At 38.6% G+C, this 21,890-nt stretch overlaps 1 protein-coding gene across 15 annotated transcripts in view; it reads left to right on the forward strand.

Moving 5' to 3' along the window:
- Window positions 1–21,890, forward strand: part of ITGAM (integrin subunit alpha M) — a 94,089-nt gene that overhangs the window by 50,967 nt on the left and 21,232 nt on the right. For 9 of the 15 annotated variants that reach the window (XR_013411699.1, XM_077985905.1, XM_028840633.2 and 6 more), the window contains 2 exons: window positions 11,431–11,571; window positions 11,659–11,871. Coding sequence is in view for 14 of the 15 variants with exons in the window: in XM_077985905.1 (XP_077842031.1) it covers window positions 11,431–11,571; window positions 11,659–11,871 (354 nt within the window). In the remaining variant the exon portion in view is untranslated. The remainder of the gene's footprint in view (window positions 1–11,430; window positions 11,572–11,658; window positions 11,872–21,890) is intronic. The other 6 variants (XM_077985907.1, XM_077985904.1, XM_077985911.1 and 3 more) reach the window with 1 other exon arrangement.

A 21,890-nucleotide genomic window follows, 5' to 3' on the forward strand; every position in this document is an offset into this window, starting at 1 on the left:
TAAAAAAGCTATGATAATAGGTTTTTTCAGTAAGTTCTCAGGATATAAGAGCAACATATAAAAACCAGTTGTATTTCTATAATATAATTGAACAACTGGAAATTTAAATTAAAAAGTACCATTTACAATAGCATCAAATACCATGAAATATTTAGGTATAAATCAAATGAAACATGTATGATAACTTTATGCTGAAAACTACAAAACACTAATGAGAGAAATAAAAGATCTAAATAAATGGAGAGATACACTGTGGTCATGGATTCGAATATTGGAGTTCCAATATTGTTAAGGTGTCAGTTCTTCCTGAGTTGATCTACAGATTCAATGCAGTAAAAATCCTGGATAATATTCCATTGTGCACATGGGAGTGCAGTTTATCTCTTCAGTATACTGATTTCCTTTCCTTTGGCAATATACCCAGCACTAGGATTGCTGGATCATATGGTAGTTCCATTTTTAGTTTTCTTGAGGAGCCTCCATACTGTTCTCTGTAGTGGCTTTACTAATTTACTTTCCCACCAACAGTGCATGAGGGTTCCTCTTTCTCTGCATCTTTGCCAGCATCCATCATTATTTGTCTTTTCGATAAAAGCCTTTTTAACTGGAATGAGATGATATTTCATTGTGGTTTTCATTTGCATTTTTCTAGTACACAAAGGAATATTATTCAGCCATAAGACGAATGATGTCTTGTGATCTGCCATAACAGGATTGGAACTGGAGGACATTATGTTAAGTAAAACAACCCGGGCACAGAAAAACAAATATTGCATGTTCTCATTCATGTGTAGGAACTAAAAAAAAATGGATCTCATGAAGGTAGAGAGTAGAATGATGATTACTAAAGACTGGGAAGGGTAGTGAGGAGGATGGGTTAAAGAGGGGATGGTTAATGAATACAAAAATACAGTTAGGAAAAATAAGACCTAGTGTTTGGTAGCACAGTAGGGTGACTATAGTTAACAATAATTTATTGTATATTTCAAAATAACTACAAGAGTGGAATTGGAATGTTCCCAGCAAAAGAAATGATAAATGCTTGAGGTGATGGATATACCAGTTACCCTGATTTGATCATCACACACTGTATGCTTGTATCAAAATATCACATGTTCCCTATAAATATGTGCAATTATTATGTATACATGAAAAAGTAAAAGTCCTGAAAGTATAATTTGCAGAATTTAGCCAATTCTAAAATGCATATAAAAATAAAAAAATTGAGTATCCAAAAGAATTTTGAAAAGAATCTTGATACAAACCATTAAGTAGCTGTCACTTTTTATTTATTTAATTTTTAAAAATTAGATCGATATTTTATTATTTTTTAACTTTTACTTTAGGTTTGAGGGTACACGTGAAAGTTTGTTATATAGGTAAACGCATGTCATGGGAGTTTGTTGTACAGAGTATTTCATCACTCAGGTATTAAGCCTAGTACCCAATGGTTATTTTTTCTGCTCCTGCCTCCTCCCAACTTCCACCCTCAAGTAGACCCCAGTGTCTGTTGTTTCCTTCTTTGTGTTCATAAGTTCTTATTGTTTAGCTCCCACTAATAAGTGAGAACATGCAGTATTTGTTTTTCTGTTCCTGTATTAATTTGCTAAGGATAATGGCCTCCAGCTTCATCCATGTTCCCACAAAAGACATGATCTTGCTATTTCTTTATGGCTGCATAGTATTCCATGGTGTATATGTACCACATTTTTTAAAATCCTATTTGTCATTGGTGGGCATTTAGGTTGATTCCATGTTTTGCTGTTGTGACTAGAACTGCAATAAATATTCATGTGCATGTGTGTTTAATAGTAGGATCATTTATATTCCTGTGGGTATATCCCTAGTAATGGGATTGCTGGGTAGAATGGTAGTTCTGCTTTTAGCTCTTTGAGGAGTTGCCATACTGCTTTCCCCAAGTGGTTGAGCTAATTTACCACTCCCACTAACAGTATAAGTGTTCCCTTTTCTCCACAACCTCACCAGCATCTATTTTTTTACTTTTACTAATAGCCATTCTAACTGGTGTGAGATGGTATCTCCTTGTGGTTTTGATTTACATTTCTCTAATGATAATGATATTGAGCTTTTTAAATATATGCTTGTTGGCTGCATGTATGTCTTCTTTTGAAAAGTGTTGCCGGGCGCGGTGGCTCAAGCCTGTAATCCCAGCACTTTGGGAGGCCGAGACAGGCGGGTCAGGAGATCGAGACCATCCTGGCTAACATGGTGAAACCCCGTCTCTACTTAAAAAAATACAAAAAACTAGCCGGGCGAGGCAGTGGGCGCCTGTAGTCCCAGCTACTCGGGAGGCTGAGGCAGGAGAATGGCGTGAACCCGGGGGACAGAGGTTGCAGTGAGCCCAGATCGTGCCACTGCACTCCAGCCTGGGTGACAGAGCGAGACTCCGTCTCAAAAAAAAAAAAAAAAAAAAAAAAAAAAAAAAAGTGTCTGTTCGTTTCCTTTTCCCACGTTTTAATGGAGTTGTTTTTCTCTTGTAAATTTGTTTAAGTTCCCTCTAGATGCTGGATTTTAGACCTTTGTTGGATGCATAGTTTGTGAATATTTTCTCTCATTCTGTAGGTTGTCTCTTTACTTTGTTGATAGTTTCTTTTGCTGTGCAGAAGCTCTTATATTTAATTAGATCCCATTTGTCAATTTTTGCTTTTGTTGAGATTGCTTTTGGTGTCTTTGTCAGGAAATCTTTTCCTATTCCTGTGTCTAGGATGGTATTGCCTAGGTTGTCTTCCAGGGTTCTTATAGTTTTGGGTTTTACATTTAAGTCTTTAGTCTATCTTGAGTTTATTTTTGTATATGGTGTAAGGAAGGGGTCCAGCTTCAGTCTTCTGCATATGGCTAGCCAGTTATCCTAGCACCATTTGTTGAATAGGAAGTGTTTTCCCCATTGCTTATTTTTGTCAAAGATCAGATGGTCATAGGTGTATGGCCTTATTTCTGGGCTCTCTATTCTGTTCCATTGGTCTATGGGCCTGTTTTTGTACCAGTACCATGCTGTTTTGGTTACTGTAGCCCTGTAGTATAGTTTGAAGTCAGGTAATGTTATGCCTCCTTCTGTGTTCTTTTTACTTAGGATTGCCTTGGTTATTCAGGTTCTTTTTTGATTCCATATGAATTTTAAAATAGTTTTTCCTGGTTTTGTGAAGAATGTCATTGGTAGCTTAATAGTAATAGCACTGAATCTATAAATTGCTTTGGGAAGTGTGTCCATTTTAATGATATTGATTCTTCCTATCCATGAGCATGAGATGTTTTACCATTTTTTTGGTGTCATCTCTGATTTCTTTGAACAGTGTTTTGTAACTCTCACTGTACAGATCTTTCACCTCCCTGGTTAGCTGTATTCCTAGTTATTTTATTCTTTTTTGGGCAACCGTGAATAGGATTGCCTTCCTGATTTGGCTCTCAGCTCTTGTTGGTGTATAGGAGTGCTAGTGATTGTTGTACATCGATTTTGTATCCTGAAACTTTGTTGAAGCTATTTGTCAGCTGATGGAGCTCCTGGGCCAAGACTATGGGGTTTTCTAAATATAGAATCATGTTGTCTGCAAACAGGGATAGTTTGACTCCCTTTCTTCCTATTTGTATGCCCTTTTTTCTTTCTCTTGCCTGATTGCTCTGGCTAGAACTTCCAATACTATGTTGAATAGGACTAGTGAGCAAAGGCATCTTTGTTTTGTGATGGCTTTCAAGGGGAATGCTTTTGTCCATCCAGTATGATATTGGCTGTGGGTTTGTTGTAGATGGCTCTTATTATTTTGAGGTATGTTCCTTCAACACCTGGTTTATTGAGAATTTTTAACATAAAGGGGTGTTGAATTTTATTAAAGCCTTTTCTTCATCTATTGAGATAATCATGTGGTTTTTGTCTTTAGTTCTGTTTATGTGATGAATCATATTTATTGATTTGCATATGTTGAACCAACTTTGCACCCCGGGGATGAAGCCTACCTGATCACAGTGGATTAGATTTTTGATGTGCTGCTGGATTTGGTTTGCAGGTATTGTGTTGAGGATTTTTGCATTAGTGTTCATCAAGAATATTGGCCTGAAATTTTCTTTTTTTGTTAAGCTGACACTTTTTAGTTTGATGCTACCCCATTTGTCTGGTTTGCTTTTGTTGCCTGTGCTTTTGGGGTCATATCCAAAATATCATTGCTCAAAAGCTTGATGGTCAAGAAGCTTTTCCCTTTGTTTTCTTCTAGTAGTTTTATAGTTTCAGGTCTTGTGTTTAAGTCTTTAATCCATTTTGAGTTGATTTTGTATATGGTTTGGGATAAAGATCTAGTTTAATCCTTTTGAATATGAATATCCAGTTCTCCCCACATCATTTGTTGAAGAGACTGTCCTTTCTCCTTTGCATATTCTTGGCATCATTATTGAGGATCAATTGACCATAAATGCATAGTTTTATTTCTAGCCTCCCTGTTCTGTTCCGTTGGTTGATGTGTCTGTTTTTATGCCACCACCTTGCTGTTATGATTACTAGAGCTTTCTTGACACAGTATGTTTTGAGATCAGGAATTGTGATGCCTCCAGTATTTTTTTCCTGAGGATTGCTTTGGGTATTTGGGGTCTTTTGTGGTTCTATATAAATTTTAATTTTTTTTCTATTTTTGTAAAAAAATGCCATTGGGATTTTGATACGGATTGTACTGAATCAGAATATTGCATTAATACTCCAATCCATGAACATAAGATATCTTTCCATTTATTTTTGTCTTGTTTAACTTCCTTCATCAATGTTTTATAGTTTCAGTGTACATGTTTTTCACCTCTCTGGTTAAATTTACTCTTAGGTATTTTTTTTGATGCTATTGTAAATGAGATTGTTTCTTGATTTCTTTTTCAGACAGTTCATTGTTAGTGTATAGAAGCACTATTGATTTTTGACATTGATTTTGTAACCTGTAACTTTACTGAATTTATTCATTAGTTCTAGTAGTTCTTTTTTGGTGGAGTCTTTAGGGTTTTTTATATATATATATATATATATATATATATATATACACACACACACACACATATATATTTATATGTATATCATTTTAAGTGTAAACAGAGATAAATTTCCTTTTTTATATTTGATTTGGGTCTCTTTCATTTATTTTTCTTGCCTAATTGCTGTGACCAGGACTTCCAGTACTGTGTTACGTAGAAGTAGTGAGAGTAGGCATCCTTGCCTTTTTCCTCATTTTAGTGGTAAAACTTTCAATTTTTCACCATTGAGTATGATGTTTGTTGTGGGCTTGTCATATATGGCCTTTATCATATTGAGGTACATTCCTTCTGTAGCGAACTTATTGAGAGTTTGTATCATAAAAGAATGTTGAATTTTGTCAAATGCTTTTTTTTTTTTTGGTGTGTGTATATTGAGATGATCATGTGGTTTTAGTCCTTCATTCTGTTAATGTGACATGTCACATTAATTGATTTGCATATGTGGAATCATCCTTGCATCTTGCATCCCAGGGATCAATCACACTTGATCATGGTTATTATCTTTTTTTAACAGAGTCTCGCTCTGTCGCCCAGGCTGGAGTGCAGTGGTGTGATCTCGGCTCACTGCAAGCTCCACCTCCTGGGTTCACGCAATTCTCCTGCCTCAGCCTCTTGAGTAACTGGGACTACAGGCACCCACCACCATGCCCGGCTAATTTTTTTTTTTTTTTTTTTTGTATTTTCAGTAGAGACGGGGTTTCACTGTGTTAGCCAGGATGGTCTTGATCTCCTGACCTCATGATCCGCTCATCTCACCCTCCCAAAGTGCTGGGATTACAGGCGTGAGCTACCGCGCCTGGCCAGTTATTATCTTTTTAATGTGCTATCAAATTCAGTTTGCTAGTATTTTGTTGAAGATTTGTCCGTTTATGTTCATCAGGGATATTGACCTATAATTACGTCTTGTAGAATTTTTGTCTGGCTTTGGTATCAGGGTAATGCTGGACTCATAAAATAAATTTGGAAGTGTTCCTTGCTCTTCAATTTTTTTTTACGTGAGTTTGAAAAGGATTGACATTAATTCATTTTTTTTTTTTTTTGAGATGGAGTTTTGCTCTTGTAGCCCAGGCTGGAGTGCAATGGCACAATCTTGGCTTACTGCAACCTCTGCCTCCTGGGTTCAAGTGATTCTCCTGCCTCAGCCTCCCAAGTAACTGGTATTACAGGTGCTCACCACCATGCCCGATTAATTTTTGTATTTTTAGTAGAGACAAGTTTTCACCATGTTGGCCAGGCTGATCTTGAACTCCTGACCTTAAGTTATCCACCCACCCTGGCCTCCCAAAGTGCTGGGATTACAGGCATGAGCCACTGCGCCTGGCAACATTAATTCTTTAAATGTTTGCATTCACCTATGAAGCATCAGGTCCTGGGCTTTTCTTTGTTGGGAGGTTTTTGATTACTGGTTCAATGTCTTCACTTATTACTGGTCTTTTCAGATTTTTAAATTTCTTCTTGACTCAGTCCTGGTAGGTTGTATTTTTCTAGAATTTTATCCATTTATTCCAGTTTATCTAATTTTTTGGTATTAAATTGTTCATAGTTATCTCTCATGATCCTTTGTAACACCTCCTCTTTCATTTCTGATTTTACTTACTTGAGTTTTTTTTTTTTTTCTTTAGTTTAGCTAAAGGTTTGTCAATTTCATTTATCTTTTTAAAAAAGCAACTCTGGCTAGGTGTGGTGGCTGACAGCTGTAATCCCAGCACTTTGGAGGCTGAGGTGAGGGGATCACTTGAACCCAGGAGTTTGAGACCAGCCGGGGCAACATAGTGAGACTCCATCTTTATAAAAAATAAATAAAAAAGTAACTCTCAGTTTTATTGACATTTTCTATTATTTTTCTAGCCGCTATTTGATTTATTTCTGGTTTGATCTGTATCATTTATTTCTTATGCTGACTTTGAGTTTAGTTTTTTTTCTTTTTCTATTTCCTTGATGTGTAAAGTTAAGTTGTTTCCTTCCTTCCTTCCTTCCTTCCATCAAAATTAAAGTGAAATTGTGTTTTTTATTTTTATTATAAATGGAATGCAACATCATGTAGAAATCAGAAAACACAAACATGTTATAAGAATAAAACAAAAAATTTCCATACCACCAGAAATGATCAATCAATATTTAGGTGATTTTTAATGTAGGTGTTTAACTCTATGAACTTCCCTCTTAAATCTGCTTCTTCTGCATCCAATAAGTTTTGGTATGTTGTGTTTTCATCATCATTTTTCTTAGATATTTCTTGATTTCTCTTTTGATTTCTTCTTTGACCCACTGGTTGTTCAGCAATTTGTTGTTTAATTTTCACCTATTTTTGACTTTTAAAATTTTCCTCTTGTTGATTTCTAGTGTCATAACCATTGGGTCAGAAAAAATACTTGATATGATTTGTTTATCTATTTATTTTTTTAAAATTTATTTTTGATAGAGTCTTGCTCTGTCACCCAGGTGCAGTGGCAAAATCTTGGCTCACTGCAACCTCCACCTCCCAGGTTCAAGCAATTCTCCTGCCTCAGCCTCCTGAATAGCTGGAATTACAGGTGGCCACCACCAAGCGTGGCTAATTTTTGTATTTTTAGTAGAGACGGGGTTTCACCATATTGGTCAGGCTGGTCTTGACCACCTGACCTCAGGTGATCTGTCCACCTTGGCCTCCCAGAGTGCTAGGATTATAGCCGTGAGCCACTGTGCCTGGCCAATACTTGATATGATTTAAATCTTGAATTTCTTAAGACTTGTTTTGTGGCCTAACATATGATCTACTTAGCAAATGTTCCAGGCCGGGCGCGGTGGCTCAAGCCTGTAATCCCAGCACTTTGGGAGGCCAAGATGGGTGGATCACGAGGTCAGGAGATCGAGACCATCCTGGCTAACATGGTGAAACCCCATCTCTACTAAAAAAATACAAAAAACTAGCCGGGCGAGGTGGCGGGCGCCTGTAGTCCCAGCTACTCGGGAGGCTGAGGCAGGAGAATGGCGTGAACCCGGGAGGCGGAGCTTGCAGTGAGCCGAGATCCGGCCACTGCACTCCAGCCTGGGCGACAGAGCGAGACTCCGTCTCAAAAAAAAAAAAAAAAAAAAAAAAAAAAAAGAAAATGTTCCACATGTGCTTGAAAAGACTGTGTATTCTGCTGCTACTGAATGGAATGTTCTGTAAATGTCTGTTAGATCTATCTGGTCTATAGTATTGTCCAAGTCTGTTGTTTCCTTATTGATTTTCTGTCTCTCTGAACTATTGTTGCAAGTGGGATATTGAAGTTCCCTACTATTATTAGAATATAATAATGATAATACTATTATTGTATTGCTGCCTACTTCTCCCTTCAGTTCTAGTAATATTAGCTTTATGTATTTAGGTGCCGTGATGTTGAGTACATATATCTTCACAATTGTTATATTCTTTTGATTAATTGACTTATTTATCATTATATGATGACTTTCTTTGTCTCTTGTGGCAGTTTTAAGGAAAGATCTATTTTTTCTGATATAAGCATAGTTCTCCCTGATCTCCCTTGGTTATCATTTGCATGGAATATCTTTTGCCATCCTTCCACTTTCAGCCTATGTGTGATCTTAAATCTAAATTGAGTTTCTTATAGGCAGCATATAGTTGGATTTTACAAAATCCATTCAGCCACTCTATGTCTTTTGACTGGAGAATCTAATCCATTTACATATAAATTTATGATTGGCAGGTAAGGGACTATTATTGCTATTTTGTTTATTGTTTTCTGACTGCTTTGTAGTTCCTTTGTTCCATTCTTCCTTCCTCTCTTGCTGTCTTCCTTTGTGATTTGATTTTTTTTGTTGTTAATATGTTTTGATTCCTTTTTCTATGTTTGGTGTATCTACCACAGTTTTTTTTTTTTTTTCTTTGTGGATACCATGAGGCTTACATAAAACATCTTTTAGTTATAACAGTCTATGCCAAGCTAATAACAACTTTGACCACATACAAAAACTCGACCCTTTAACTTCTCCTCCCCACACATTTTACATTAATGTCACACTTTATCAATTAATTTGCAATAAAGGTGCAAAGATGGTTTAAGAGTTTTTCACCAAACGGTTCTCGAACAATTGGACATTCATAGTAAAAAAATAAAAATAAACTTCTATTGATACCTCACGCCATATAAAAATTAATTCAAAATAAGGAATTTCTTTAAAAGTTTAACATATGGTTATCATACCAGCAACTTCCCTCCTAAGGATTTTTTTTTTTTTTTTTTTTTTGAGACAGAGTCTCACTCTGTTGCCCAGGCTGGAGTGCAGTGGCATGATCTTGGCTCACTGCAAGCTCCGCCTCCTGGGTTCACTCCATTCTCCTGCCTCAGCCTTCCAAGTAGCTGGGACTACAGGCGCCCGCCACCATGCCTGGCTAATTTTTCTATATTTGGTAGAGACAGAGTTTCACTGTATTAGCCTGGATGGTCTTGATCTCCTGACCTCGTGATCAGCCTCCCAAAGTGCTGGGATTACCGGTGTGAGCCACTGCGCCCAGCCTCCTAAGCCTTTACTTAAGAGAAATGAAAACAGATGTCCACATGAAAACCTGTATGCAAACGTTTCTGGTCGCTCTATTAATAATCACCCCTTAGAAAAAACCAACATGTCCTTCAACTAAGAAATGGATAAACCAACTGTGGCACACCTATACAATGGGAATACTAATCAGCAATAAAAGAGAGCAAATTACTAATACATGCGACAACACAGATGAATCTTAAATGCATTATTGTAGGTGAAAGAAGCCAAATTAAAAGGCCACATACAATATAATTCTATTTATATGACATTCCAGAAAAGCCAATAAGAGCAGAAAACAGTTGAGTGGTTGCCAGATGTTGGTAGTTGGAGGGGAGAGATTGACTATGATGGGGCAGAAGGGAATATTTTGGGGATGAAGAAGCTATTTTCTGTTTTGACTGTGGTGTTGGTTATATGACTTTATTGTTTTTGAGACAGAGTCTTGCTCTGTTGCCCAGGCTGGAGTGCAACCTTCACCTCCTGGGTTCAAGCAATTCTCCTGCCTCAGCCTCCCAAGTAGCTGGATTACAGTCACCATGCCCAGCTAATTTTTGTATTTTTAGTAGAGATGGGGTTTCACCATGATTTCCAGGCTGGTCTCAAACTCCTGACCTCAGGTGATCCACCCACTGGCCTCTCAAAGTGCTGGGAGGCATCCGGCCAGTTATATGACTTTGTATGTTTGTCAAAACTCATAAAACTATGTACTAAAAGCCTGAATTTTATTGTATGTAAACTCTTCCCCAATAAATCTGACCTAAAAAACAATAAAAATTCTGTTGACTTTAGGATAAAGCTTAAATGCCTGTATTGAATTATCAATGAATCATCCCTCAATGGTGTATGAGGCAGAAATCACTTTGCAGAGCCGTGGCATGATGTCCCCTGCACATTCCCTTCCTAGAACTTGTCCCAGTTTGAAATTGCTGTACACATCTCCCTGTTAATCCATCGATTACTCTCCTCCCCTCCACCTGGCTGCACTGAGCTCAGGCCCTGGAAGGCGCTGTTTCTCTATTACCCAGCTGTGTGCTTAGCAATAACACGTTTGGTGAATGAATGAATGAATGAATGAATGGGTGATTAAATAGGTGAATTTTATGGATGAATTCTACATATCGACCTTGAAGATATTCGAAACATCTTTTTACTTGTAGGTAAACAGCATTTCTTAATATCACAACAAATATTCCTGGGTAGCAATAGTTATTTTTAATCTAAGCCAGTTATTAGCCTTATTAGAGTGCCAACTTTGACTTTTTACCCCCCCTAAGATTCCTAATATATTGAAAGGGTGGTATTCTGTCTGCTCTTCTAGAATTTTCTATCTGTATTTTCCAACCCAAATCCTTCTTTGCTGCCTTAATAATCTCCCAGGAATACCATCTGGGGTAAATCCTCATGCACTGCTCATTGACTCTACTATAGGCTTCTTTATTCTTTATCTTTTAAATTGTTAAAAACATATATATATGTTTTTATCTTTTAAATTATTCTTTATCTTTTAAATTATTAAAAACATATATATATATGTGTATACATATATATACACACACACTTAGAGGTTGGGGTCTTGCTCTGTTGCCCAGGCTGGAGTGCAATGGTGACAAAGCTCACTACAGCCTTAAACTCCTTGGCTCAAGGGATCCTCCCACTTCAGCCTCCTGAGTAGCTGGGATTACAGGCAGAAACCACTCTGCCAGGCTTATTATATAGGTTCCTTTAGCTGGTAGCACATTCAAATGATAATTTATCATGAACCATATAGAAGATCACATCTTCTCCAGAGGGATTCTCCAGCAGACATAACTTTTTTTCACAGAGAGAAAACCCCCACATCTGCTTTAGGTGGGAAGAGGTGTGTGATTATGGCCCTGTCTCTTTCAGATCGGCGCCTACTTCGGGGCCTCCCTCTGCTCCGTGGATGTGGACAGCAACGGCAGCACTGACCTTGTCCTCATCGGCGCCCCCTATTACTATGAGCAGACCCGAGGGGGCCGGGTGTCTGTGTGCCCCTTGCCCAGGGCGGTGAGTGGTGATGGGACCTGGGCTGGGTGGGGCCCGGTGTGGGTGGCGGGGTCGCCTGAGTTTGGGCCTGATACTGTTTGTGTTTAGCAGAGGGGTCGGTGGCAGTGTGATGCTGTTCTCTACGGGGAGCAGGGCCAACCCTGGGGCCGCTTTGGGGCAGCCCTAACAGTGCTGGGGGACGTGAATGGAGACAAGCTGACGGATGTGGCCATTGGGGCCCCAGGAGAGGAGGACAACCAGGGTGCTGTTTACCTGTTTCATGGAACCTCAGGATTTGGCATCAGCCCCTCTCATAGCCAGGTGAGACCTGATCACTGTCCTTGTCATGACAGTAGCCTCTTTGTTGATCTTTCTCCTTCTAATTCAGTGTGCCCACAGCTGCTAGATAAGTTCTCACAGTACTCCTTTCAGAACCTTCAAAAATAATAACATGTGACTGGGCCTGGTGGCTCATGCCTGTAATCCCAGCACTTTGGAAGGCTGAGTTGGGAGGATTGTTTAAGCCCAGGAGTTCAAGACCAGTCAGGGCAATATAGTGAGAACCCATCTCTCCAAAAAAAAGAGAAAAAGAATTAGCCAGGTGTGGTAGCACACACCCATGGTCTCAGCTACTCTGGAGGCTGAGGCCGGAGGATTGCTTAAGCCTGGGAGGTTGAGGCTGCAGTGAGCCCTGGTCACACCACTGTATTCCAGCAGCTGGAGTGACAGAGTCAGACTTGCACGTGCATGCACACACACACACACACACACACACACACTTCACAAAAATCTCAAAGACTCTTAGTTCCGGATTGATTATTTCTACAGCAATAGGAGGTACATGATAGCCTCATCACTCCCACTTTGTAGATGAGTAGAGCAAGGCCCAGCGATGGCACATGGCAAGCTAGCAGTATTGGGATGCAGGCATTCCTTTCTTCTGAATCTTGGTCCTGGTAAGGTGACCAAGAGCTCTAGTTTGCCTAGCTCTGTCCCAGATTTAGCACTGAAATCCCACATCCTGGGAAACCTATGAGGTTGGCCACCTTACAGTATTGCACACTTCACAGATGTGGAGTTGTGCAGTCACACGTGCCGCTCTTTCAGAAGGGCCCTGTGCTTGGCTTCATGCTCTGCTATTGCCATCTTCAATTCTTAATAATTTTTCAACAAGGGGTCCTACAATTTTTGCACTGAGTCTTGCAAAGCATGGAGCCCATTCTGATGACTTGTCACCCTATATTCTGGCCCTGACAACTGTTTTCCTCTGTAAGTTGGCTTTCTGTCTCCTGCCAGGTGGAGCTCACTGTCTAGAGGGACCCTTACAGTCTGGTTCCATCTTCCCTGTGTCATCCTCTTTCCCACCACAGCCACCTGAGACCGTCTAGTCTTCTGGCCTCTGGTCTCTGGGTTTTTACCAGCCTCACGTTTTTCTTTCTTTATGTTTAAAAATTTTTTTTATTTAAAATCTTAACAGATTTTAAAATGCACAATGTAATACTGTCATCTATTGGTGCAATGTTGTACAGCAGATCTCTTGAACTTCATCTTGCATGCTGAAAATGTATACCCATTGATTAGCAACTCCTCATTGTTCTCCAGCCCCTGGCAGCCACCATTATATTCTTTGCTTCAATGAGTTTGGTTATCTTATTTTTTTATTTTTTGAGACGAAGTTTCACTCTGTCGCCCAGGTTGGAGTGCAGTGGCACCAACTCGGCTCACTGCAACCTCTACCTCTTGGGTTCAAGCGATTCTTCTGTCTCAGCCTTCCGAGTAGCTGGGATTGTAAGCATACACCACCATGCCTGGCTAGTTTTTGTATATTTTGTAGAGACTGGGTTTTGCCATGTTGTCCAGGCTGGTCTTGAGCTCCTGGGCTCAAGTGATCCACCTGCCTTGGCCTCCCAAAGTGTTGGGATTACAGGCATGAACCACTGCACCCGGCCAGTTTGCCTATTTTAGATAACTCATATAAGTGAAACCATGCCATATTTATCCTTCTGTGACTGGCTTATTTCACTTAGAATAATGTCCTCCAGGTTCATCCATGTTGTCACAAATGAAAGAATATCTTTCTTCTTTTTCTTCTCCTCCTCCTTCTTTTTTTTTTTTTTTTTTTTTTTTGAGACAAAGTCTTGTTCTGTCATGCAGGTTGGAGTGCAGCAGTGCAAACACGGCTCCCTGAAGCCTCAACCTCCTGGGCTCAAGCGACCCTCCCACCTCAGTCTCCTGAGTAGCTGGGACTGTGGGCCCATGCCACTCTGCCTGTCTAATTTATTTTTATTTTTTTTGTAGAGATGGGGTCTTCCTATGTTGTCCAGGCTGATGTCTTTCTTTTTTAATGCTGAATAGTATCCTACTGTGTGTATATACCACATTAAAAAAATCCCTCATTTCCTGGTAGAGAGGGGAGAAAAAATCCCTCATCTGTTGATAGTCATTTAGGTTGTTTTCACATCCTGGCTATTGTGAATAGTGCTGCAATGAACATGGGCATGTTCATATCTCTTTGAGATCATAATCCCAATTCCTTTGGATAAATAACCAGAAGGAAGATTGTTAAATCATATGGTAGTTCTATTTCTAATTTTTTGAGGAACTTACATACTGTTTTCCCTAAGGGCTGCACCATTTTGCATTCTCACCAACAGTGTGCAAAGGTTCCGATTTTTCCATGTATTTACTAACACTTGTCTTTTGTTTTTTTGACAATAGTGAGGCTAGCAGGTGTGCAAGTGATATTTCACTGTGGCTTTGATTTGCATTTCCCTGATGATTAGTGATGTTGAGCATCTTTTCACGTATCTATTGGGCATTTTTGTGTCTGAAGAAAATGTGTCTTCAAGCCCTTAAGCCTATTTTTAAATTAAGTTATTAAGGCCAAGCGCGGTGGCTTATGCCTGTAATCCCAGCACTTTGGGAAGCCGAGGCGGGCGGATCACCTGAGGTCAGGAGTTTGAGACCAGCCTGGCCAACATGGTGAAACCTCATCTCCACTAAAAATACAAAAATTAGCTGGGCTGTGGTGGCCTGTAATCCCAGCTACTCGGAAGGCTGAGGCAGCAGAATCACTTGAACCCGGGAGGCGGAGGTTGCAGTGAGCCGAGATTGTGCCACTGCACTGCAGCCTGGGAGACAGAGGGAGATCGTGTCTCAAAAAAAAAGTTATTAGATATTTTGCTATTGAGTTGTATGAGTTCACTATGTATTTTGGAGATTAACCCCTTATCAGATACATAGTTTGCAAATACTCTTTCCCATTCTGTAGGTTATATTTTACCTTGCTTATTGTTGCCTTTGCTCTGTAGAAGTCTCACTTGGTTTGATGCAGTCAGATTTGGTTATTTTTGTTGCCTGTACTTTTGGTATCATAGCCATAAACTCATTGCTCAAACCACCATCTTTACAGCTTCTCCTCTGAGTTTTATTCTAGATGTTTTACATTTTCATTGAAGTCTTTAATTCATTTTTAATTGATTTTTGTGTATGATATAAGAGGCAAGTTGCATTATCTTGCATTCGTATATCCAGTTTCCCAGTACCATTTGTCTAAGAGAGTATCTTTTACCCATTGTATATTCTTGGTATTATTTTGGAGAATCAGTTGGACCCATATGGATGGGTTTATTTCTGGGCTCTCTATTCTGTTCCATTGGTCTATATGTCTATCTTTATGCTAGTACCATACTATTTTAAGTACTATAACTTTGTCATTTATATATACAAAATCCTGCATTTTTTTAGAGTCAAATAACATTACATGAAAGACACTTACATTCGTTTTAGAAAATCCATTGATGTTGCCCAATTTGGCACATACTCGTAAAAGCAAGTTTTATTAACTCATATATTTGGAACTGAAAAGTATTTGAAGTTGATCACAGCATAATGAATCCTCAATTTCCAGAGTACTAGAGATGATTATATACAAAAATCCAGTAAAACTTATTTTACTAATTTACCAGTTCTATATCACTCCTAAATATCCCTAAAAATATGGTTTTATAAAAAGTAGTGTTCTATAATTCACAATTTTGAAGAGCTTTATTATAATCCGAGTATGAACTGTGTATCACCCATATCATGGCTTCAGAAAACTATTGCTTTTCTTGCTAACTTATTTAAGGTTTCAGTACATGAGTCAGTATGCAGAACTCACTATGTTGTGACTGTGATCTGTAATGATAAAAATAGACAACCTCTTTGACTTGAATCTAAAAAAGTCACCTTATCATAAAACAGTGTTAACATAATCAAGAATTAACCCTGACAAATAAACAAACCACTTCTTATGGCTTTTAAAAATAGCTCATGCTCATGGTTCTTTCAAAACGATGTTAGCTACTGTCTTTTCTAACAAAGGAATATTTTCATCATAGCAACTATTTCTGAGCCAAAAATAAACCACACTAAAAACAGAAGAAAATTCTCAGTGTAGAAAGGAAAATGTTCATCTGTTGTGCAATAGCAGGCATTGGGCTCTGTGAGCACTTTTCAGACATCCTCAATCAACCCAACTAGAGGCACTATTGAGTTTATCCAGTAAGTGCACCATGCAATCTAGTGCTGTGAGGGCATTACTTAATTAGCCAAAGGAAGAACAGTCTTTTCTTTTCTTTTCTTTCTTTTCTCCTTTCCTTTCTTCTTTTCTTTCTTTCTTAAAGGAAGAACAATCTTTTCTTTCTCTCTTTCTGTCTCTTTCTTAAGGAAGAACAATCTTTTCTTTCTTTTTCTCTTTCTCTCTCTTTCTTAAGGAAGAACAATCCTCTCTTTCTCTTTCTTTCTTTCTTTCTTTCTTTCTTTCTTTCTTTCTTTCTTTCTTTCTTTCTTTCTTTCTTTCTTTCTCTCTCTCTCTCTCTCTCTCTCTCTCTCTGTGTCTCTCTCTCTTTCTCTCTGTCTCTGTCGCTTTCTTTTTATTTTTTTGAGACAGGGTCTCCCCCTGTTGCCCAGGCTGGAGTGCAGTGACGAGATCACAGCTCACTGCAGCCTTGACACCCGGGCTCAAGCAATTCTCCCTTCTCAGCCACCCAAGTAGTTGAGAATATAGGTGTGCACCCCCACGCTTGGCTAATTTTTCAATTTTTTGTAGAGATGAAGTCTCACTATGTTGGCCAGCCTGGTCTTCTGGTCTTAAGCCATCCTCCTGCCTCGGCCTCTCAGAGTGTTAGGATTATAGATGTGAGCCACTGCGCCCAGCCAGAGCAATCTTCAAGTTACATACCAGTAATTTATATAGCTTTTCTAAAATTTAAGCAAGTACTGAATGGACTATAGTTATTATCTAAAATTTAAGCAAGTACTGAGTGAACTATAGTTATTATATGATTTAAAAAAAATCAGTAGCTTTTTGGAGTACAGGTGTTTTTTGGTTACATGGATGAATTCTATAGTGGTGAATTCTGAGATTTTAGTGCACCTGCCATCAAAGCAGTGTACACTGTACCAAATATATAGTCTTTTGTCTCTTACCTCCTTCCAGACTCCCCTTCTCCAAGTCCTCAAAGTCCGTTGTATCACTCTTGTCTTTGTATCCTTATAGCTTAGCTCCCATTTTTAAATGAAAACATATATTTAGTTTTCCATTCCTGAGTTACTTCAATAATGGCCTCCAGTTCCATCCAAGTTGCTGCAAAATACATTATTTCATTCCTTTTTATGGCTGAGTAGTACTCCATGGTGTGTGTGTGTGTGTGTGTGTGTGTGTGTGTGTGTGTGTATGTGTGTGTGTATATATATACAAAATGTTTTCTTTATCCACTCATTGGTCGATGGGTACCACAGGTTGGTTGGTTCCATATCTTTGCAGTTGTGAATTGTGCTGCTATAAACATGCATGTTCATGTATCTTTTTCATATAATGACTTCTTTTCCTTTGGGTAGATACCCAGTAGTGGGATTACTGAATCAAATGGTAGATCTACTATTAGTTCTTTAAGGAATCTCCTTACTGTTTTCCATAGAGGTTGTGCTAATTTACATTCCCACTGGCAGTGTAAAAGTGTCCCCTTTTCACCACATCCATGCCAGATCTATTGTTTTTTGACTTTTTAGTTGTGGCCATTCTTGCAGGAGTAAGGTGGTATTTCATTGTAGTTTTAATTTGCATTTCCCTGATGATTAGTGATGTTGAGCATTGTTTTCATATGTTTGTTGGCCATTTGTATATCTTCTTTTGAGAATTGTCTATTCATATCCTTTGCCCACTTTTTGATGGGATTATTTGTTTTTCCTTGCTGATTTGTTTGAGCTTCTTATAGATTCTGGATAGTAGTCCTTTATCAGATGCGTAGTTGGCAAATATTTTCTTGCATTCTGTGAGTTGTCTGTTTACTCTGATGATTATTTCTTTGCTGTGCAGAAGCTTTTTAGTTTAATTAGGTCCCATTTATTTATTTTTGGTTTTGTTGCATTTGCTTTTGGGGTTTTAGTCATGAATTATTTGCCTAGACCAATGTTCAGAAGAGTTTTTCCAATGTTATCTTCTAGAATTGTTATGATTTCAAGTCTTAGATTTCAGTCTTTGATCCATCTTGAGTTGATTTTTGTATAAGTTGAGAGAAGGGGATCCAGTTTCATTCTTCTACATGTGATTTCCCTGTTTTCCCAGCAACATTTACTGAATAGGGTGTCCTTTTCCCAATTTGTTTTTGTATGCTTTGTAAAAGATCAGTTGGCTGAAAGTATTTGGCTTTATTTCTGGGTTCTTTATTTTGTTCCATGGGTCTAAGTGCCTAGTTTTATACCAGTACTATGCTGTTTTGGTAACTATAACCTTGTAGTATAATTTGAAGTCTGGTACTGTGATGCCTCCAGATTTGTTCTTTTTGCTTCGTATTGCTTTAGCTATTTGGGTTCTTTTTTTGTTCCATATGAGTTTTAGGATTGTTTTATTCTAGTTATGTGAAAAATGATGTTGGTATTTTGATGGGAATTGCATTGAATCTGTAGATTGGGCAGTATGGTCATTTTCACAATATTGATTCTTCCTATCCATGAGCATGTGTCCATTTGTTTGTGTCATCTATAATTTATTTCAGCTGTGTTTTGTAGTTTTCCTTGTATGGAGCTTCATCTTCTTGGTTAACTATATTCCTAGGTATTTTATTTTATTTTTGTAGCTGTTACAAAAGAGATTGAGTTCTTGATTTGATTCTCAGCTTTGTTGTTGTTGGTGTACAACAGTGCTACTGATTTGCATACATTGATTTTGTAACCTGAGACTACTGAAATTGTTTATCAGATCTAGGAATCTTTTGGATGAGCCTTTAGGATTTTCTAGGTAAATGATCATATAATTGACAAACAGCTCTAGTTTGACTTCCTCTTTTCCAGTTTGGAACCCTTTGTTTCTTTCTCTTGCCTGATTGGTTTGGCTGGGACTTTCAGTACTGTGTCGAATAGAAGTGCTGAAAGTGGGCACCCTTGTCTTGTTCCAGTTCTTAGGGGGAATGCTTTCAACTTTTCCCCCTTCAATCTGAAATTGGCGGTGGGTTTGTCAGATATGGCTTTTATTATTTTGGGATAAGTCCCCTCTATGTCTAATTTACTGAAAGCTTTATTTTTATCATAAAGGGATTTTATCAAATGCTTGTTCTGCATTTATTGAGATGATCACATAGTTTTTGTCTTTAATTCTGTTTATGTGATATGTCACATTTATTGACTTGCATATGTTAAACCATTCCTGCATCCTTGGGATGAAAACGACTTGATCGTGATGTATTATCTTTTTGATGTACTGTTGGATTTGGTTAGCTAGTATTTTGTTGAGGATTTTTGCTTCTATGTTCATCAGGGATATTGTTCTGTAGTTTTCTTTTTTTTGTTATGTCCTTTTCTGTTTTTGGTATTAGTGTGACACCGGCTTTATAGAATGATTTAGGGAAGATTCCCTCTTTCTCCGTCTTTTGGAATAGCATCAATAGCATTGGTACCAATTCTTTGAATGTCTGTTAAAATGCAGCTGTGAAACCTTCTGGTCCTGGGCTCTTTCTGATTCAATCTCTCTGCTTGTTATTGGTCTGTTCGTGGTATCTATTTCTTGCTATAGCTATTATATGACTAATCCAAGGTACCAAAAAGCATTTTTGCATGATTTAGCAGGCCATCCTTTTTCCTTGTGTCCTAATGAGGAAGTTTTTTGACCCTTCATAATTCCCTTAACTAACAAGGATTTTTAGCTCCTCCTCCATCATTTTGTAAAATAATGATGATAATTTAAAACTTCCATCAACATATTAAATTTTCAAAATGAACCAACTAAAAACTACACAAATCTCAAAGTTTGAGTTTTAAACTGAATATTTGAAGCTAATGTAGAAATTTTTGATAAGAATATCAGTGCGGACATATGAAACTCAAACCTTCACAGCTAATAGTGATGTCTATTAGCATTTTTAAGAGTGCTAATGCAAGGTAAGCGCTCTTTTTTCTTTTTTTTTGAGATGGAGAATTTTGCCCTGTTGCTCACACTGGAGTACAGTGGCATGGTATTGGCTTACTGCAACCTCTGCCTCCTGGGCAAGAGATTCTTTTGTCTCAGCCCCCTGAGTAGCTGGGATTACAGGCATGTGCCACCATGCCCAGCTAATTTTTGTATTTTTGGTGCAGATGGGGTTTCACCATATTGGCCAGTCTGGTCTTGAACTACTGACTTTGTGATCTGCGTGTCTCAGCATCCCCAAATGCTGGGATTACAGGTGTAAGCCACCATGCCTGGCTGCAAGGTACTCTTAATGGCTTTTAAATCATGTTTAACAGTGAGTTCACACAAGTGAGTCCAATGTAGTGTTAGTGTCCAATAATATATGAACATACTTCAAGACAATTGCTGCTACATTTTCAATATAATTATTAATTGTGGTCTGAAAAACACACATAAATGCAAGTGAGACTAAAAGTTGTGTCACAAAAAGAAAAAAAAAAGAAAAGAAATTCAATGGATCAATTAATGCTGTCAACAGAACAGGCAAGAATGTAACATTACATGTAATTTTTGTTTTCAAAAAAGACACTAAAATGCCACTGGATTAAAATGTATTTATTATTATTATTTTTTTTGAGACAAGGTCTTGGTCTGTCACGCAGGCTGGAGTGAAGTGGTGCAATCATGGCTCACTGCAGCCTTGACCTCCCAGGCTCGTGTGATCCTCCTGCCTCAGCCTCCTGACTGTGACTGCAGGTGTATGCTGCCATGCTTGGCTAATTTTTAAATTTCTTTTGCAGTGACAGGGTCTCTCTATGTTTCCCAGGCTGGTCTCCAATTCCTGGGCTCAAGTGATCTTCCCACCTTGGCCTCCCAAAGTGCTGGGATTCCAGGTGTGAGCCACTGCACTCCGCCGGACTATAATTTATTCAGAACATCTTTAGTGTTCATTTGCAGAGATCTTGATCTGCTCAGTAATGCCTTCACAAGATCGATTATAGCCATCTTTTGCAGTGAATGGGTAGGCTGGTCTTCCTGTGGTAGTAGGGGGCAGTCTTTTTTTTTTTTTTTTTTTTTAAATCTTCATGTTTTACTTATTTATTATTTGTTTTTAAAATTATACATTGGACCAGGCACAGTGGCTCATGCCTGTAATCCCAGCACTTTGGGAGGCCTAGGCAGTCGGATCACGAGGTCAAGAGTTCAAGGCCAGCCTGGCCAACATGGTGAAACCCCATCTCTACTAAAAATACAAAAATTAGCTGGGCTTGGTGGCACGTGCCTGTAATACCAGCTACTTGGGAGGCTGAGGCAGGGGAATTGCTTGAACCAGGAGGCGGAGGTTGCCATGAGCCAAGACTGTGCCACTGCACTCCAGCCTGGCAACAGAGCAAGACTCTGTCTCAAAAAAAAAAAAAATTAAATTATACGTTAAGCTCTGTGATACATGTGCAGAACGTGCAGGTTTGTTACCTACGTATACAAGTGCCATGGTGGTTTGCTGCACCCATCAACACGTCATCTAGGTTTTAAGCCTCACATGCATTAGGTATTTGTCCTAATGCTCTCCCTCCCCCTTGATCCCCACTCCACAACAGGGTCCAGTGATGTTCCCCTCCCTGTGTCCATGGGTTCTCATTGTTCAGCTCCCACTTATGAGTGAAAGCATGTGGTGTTTGGTTTTCTGTTCCTGTGTTAGTTTGCTGAGAATGATGGTTTCCAATTTCATCTATGTCCCTGCAAAGGATATGAACTCATTCTCTTTTATGACTGCATAGCATTCCATGGTGTATATGTGCCACATTTTCTTTATACAGTCTATCATTGATGGGCATTTGGGTTGGTTCCAAGTCTTTGCTATTGTAAATAGTGCTTCAATAAACATACGTGTGCATGTGTCTTTATAGCAGAA

This window comes from Macaca mulatta, chromosome 20, assembly GCF_049350105.2.
Source record: "Macaca mulatta isolate MMU2019108-1 chromosome 20, T2T-MMU8v2.0, whole genome shotgun sequence".
Lineage (NCBI taxonomy): Eukaryota > Metazoa > Chordata > Mammalia > Primates > Cercopithecidae > Macaca > Macaca mulatta.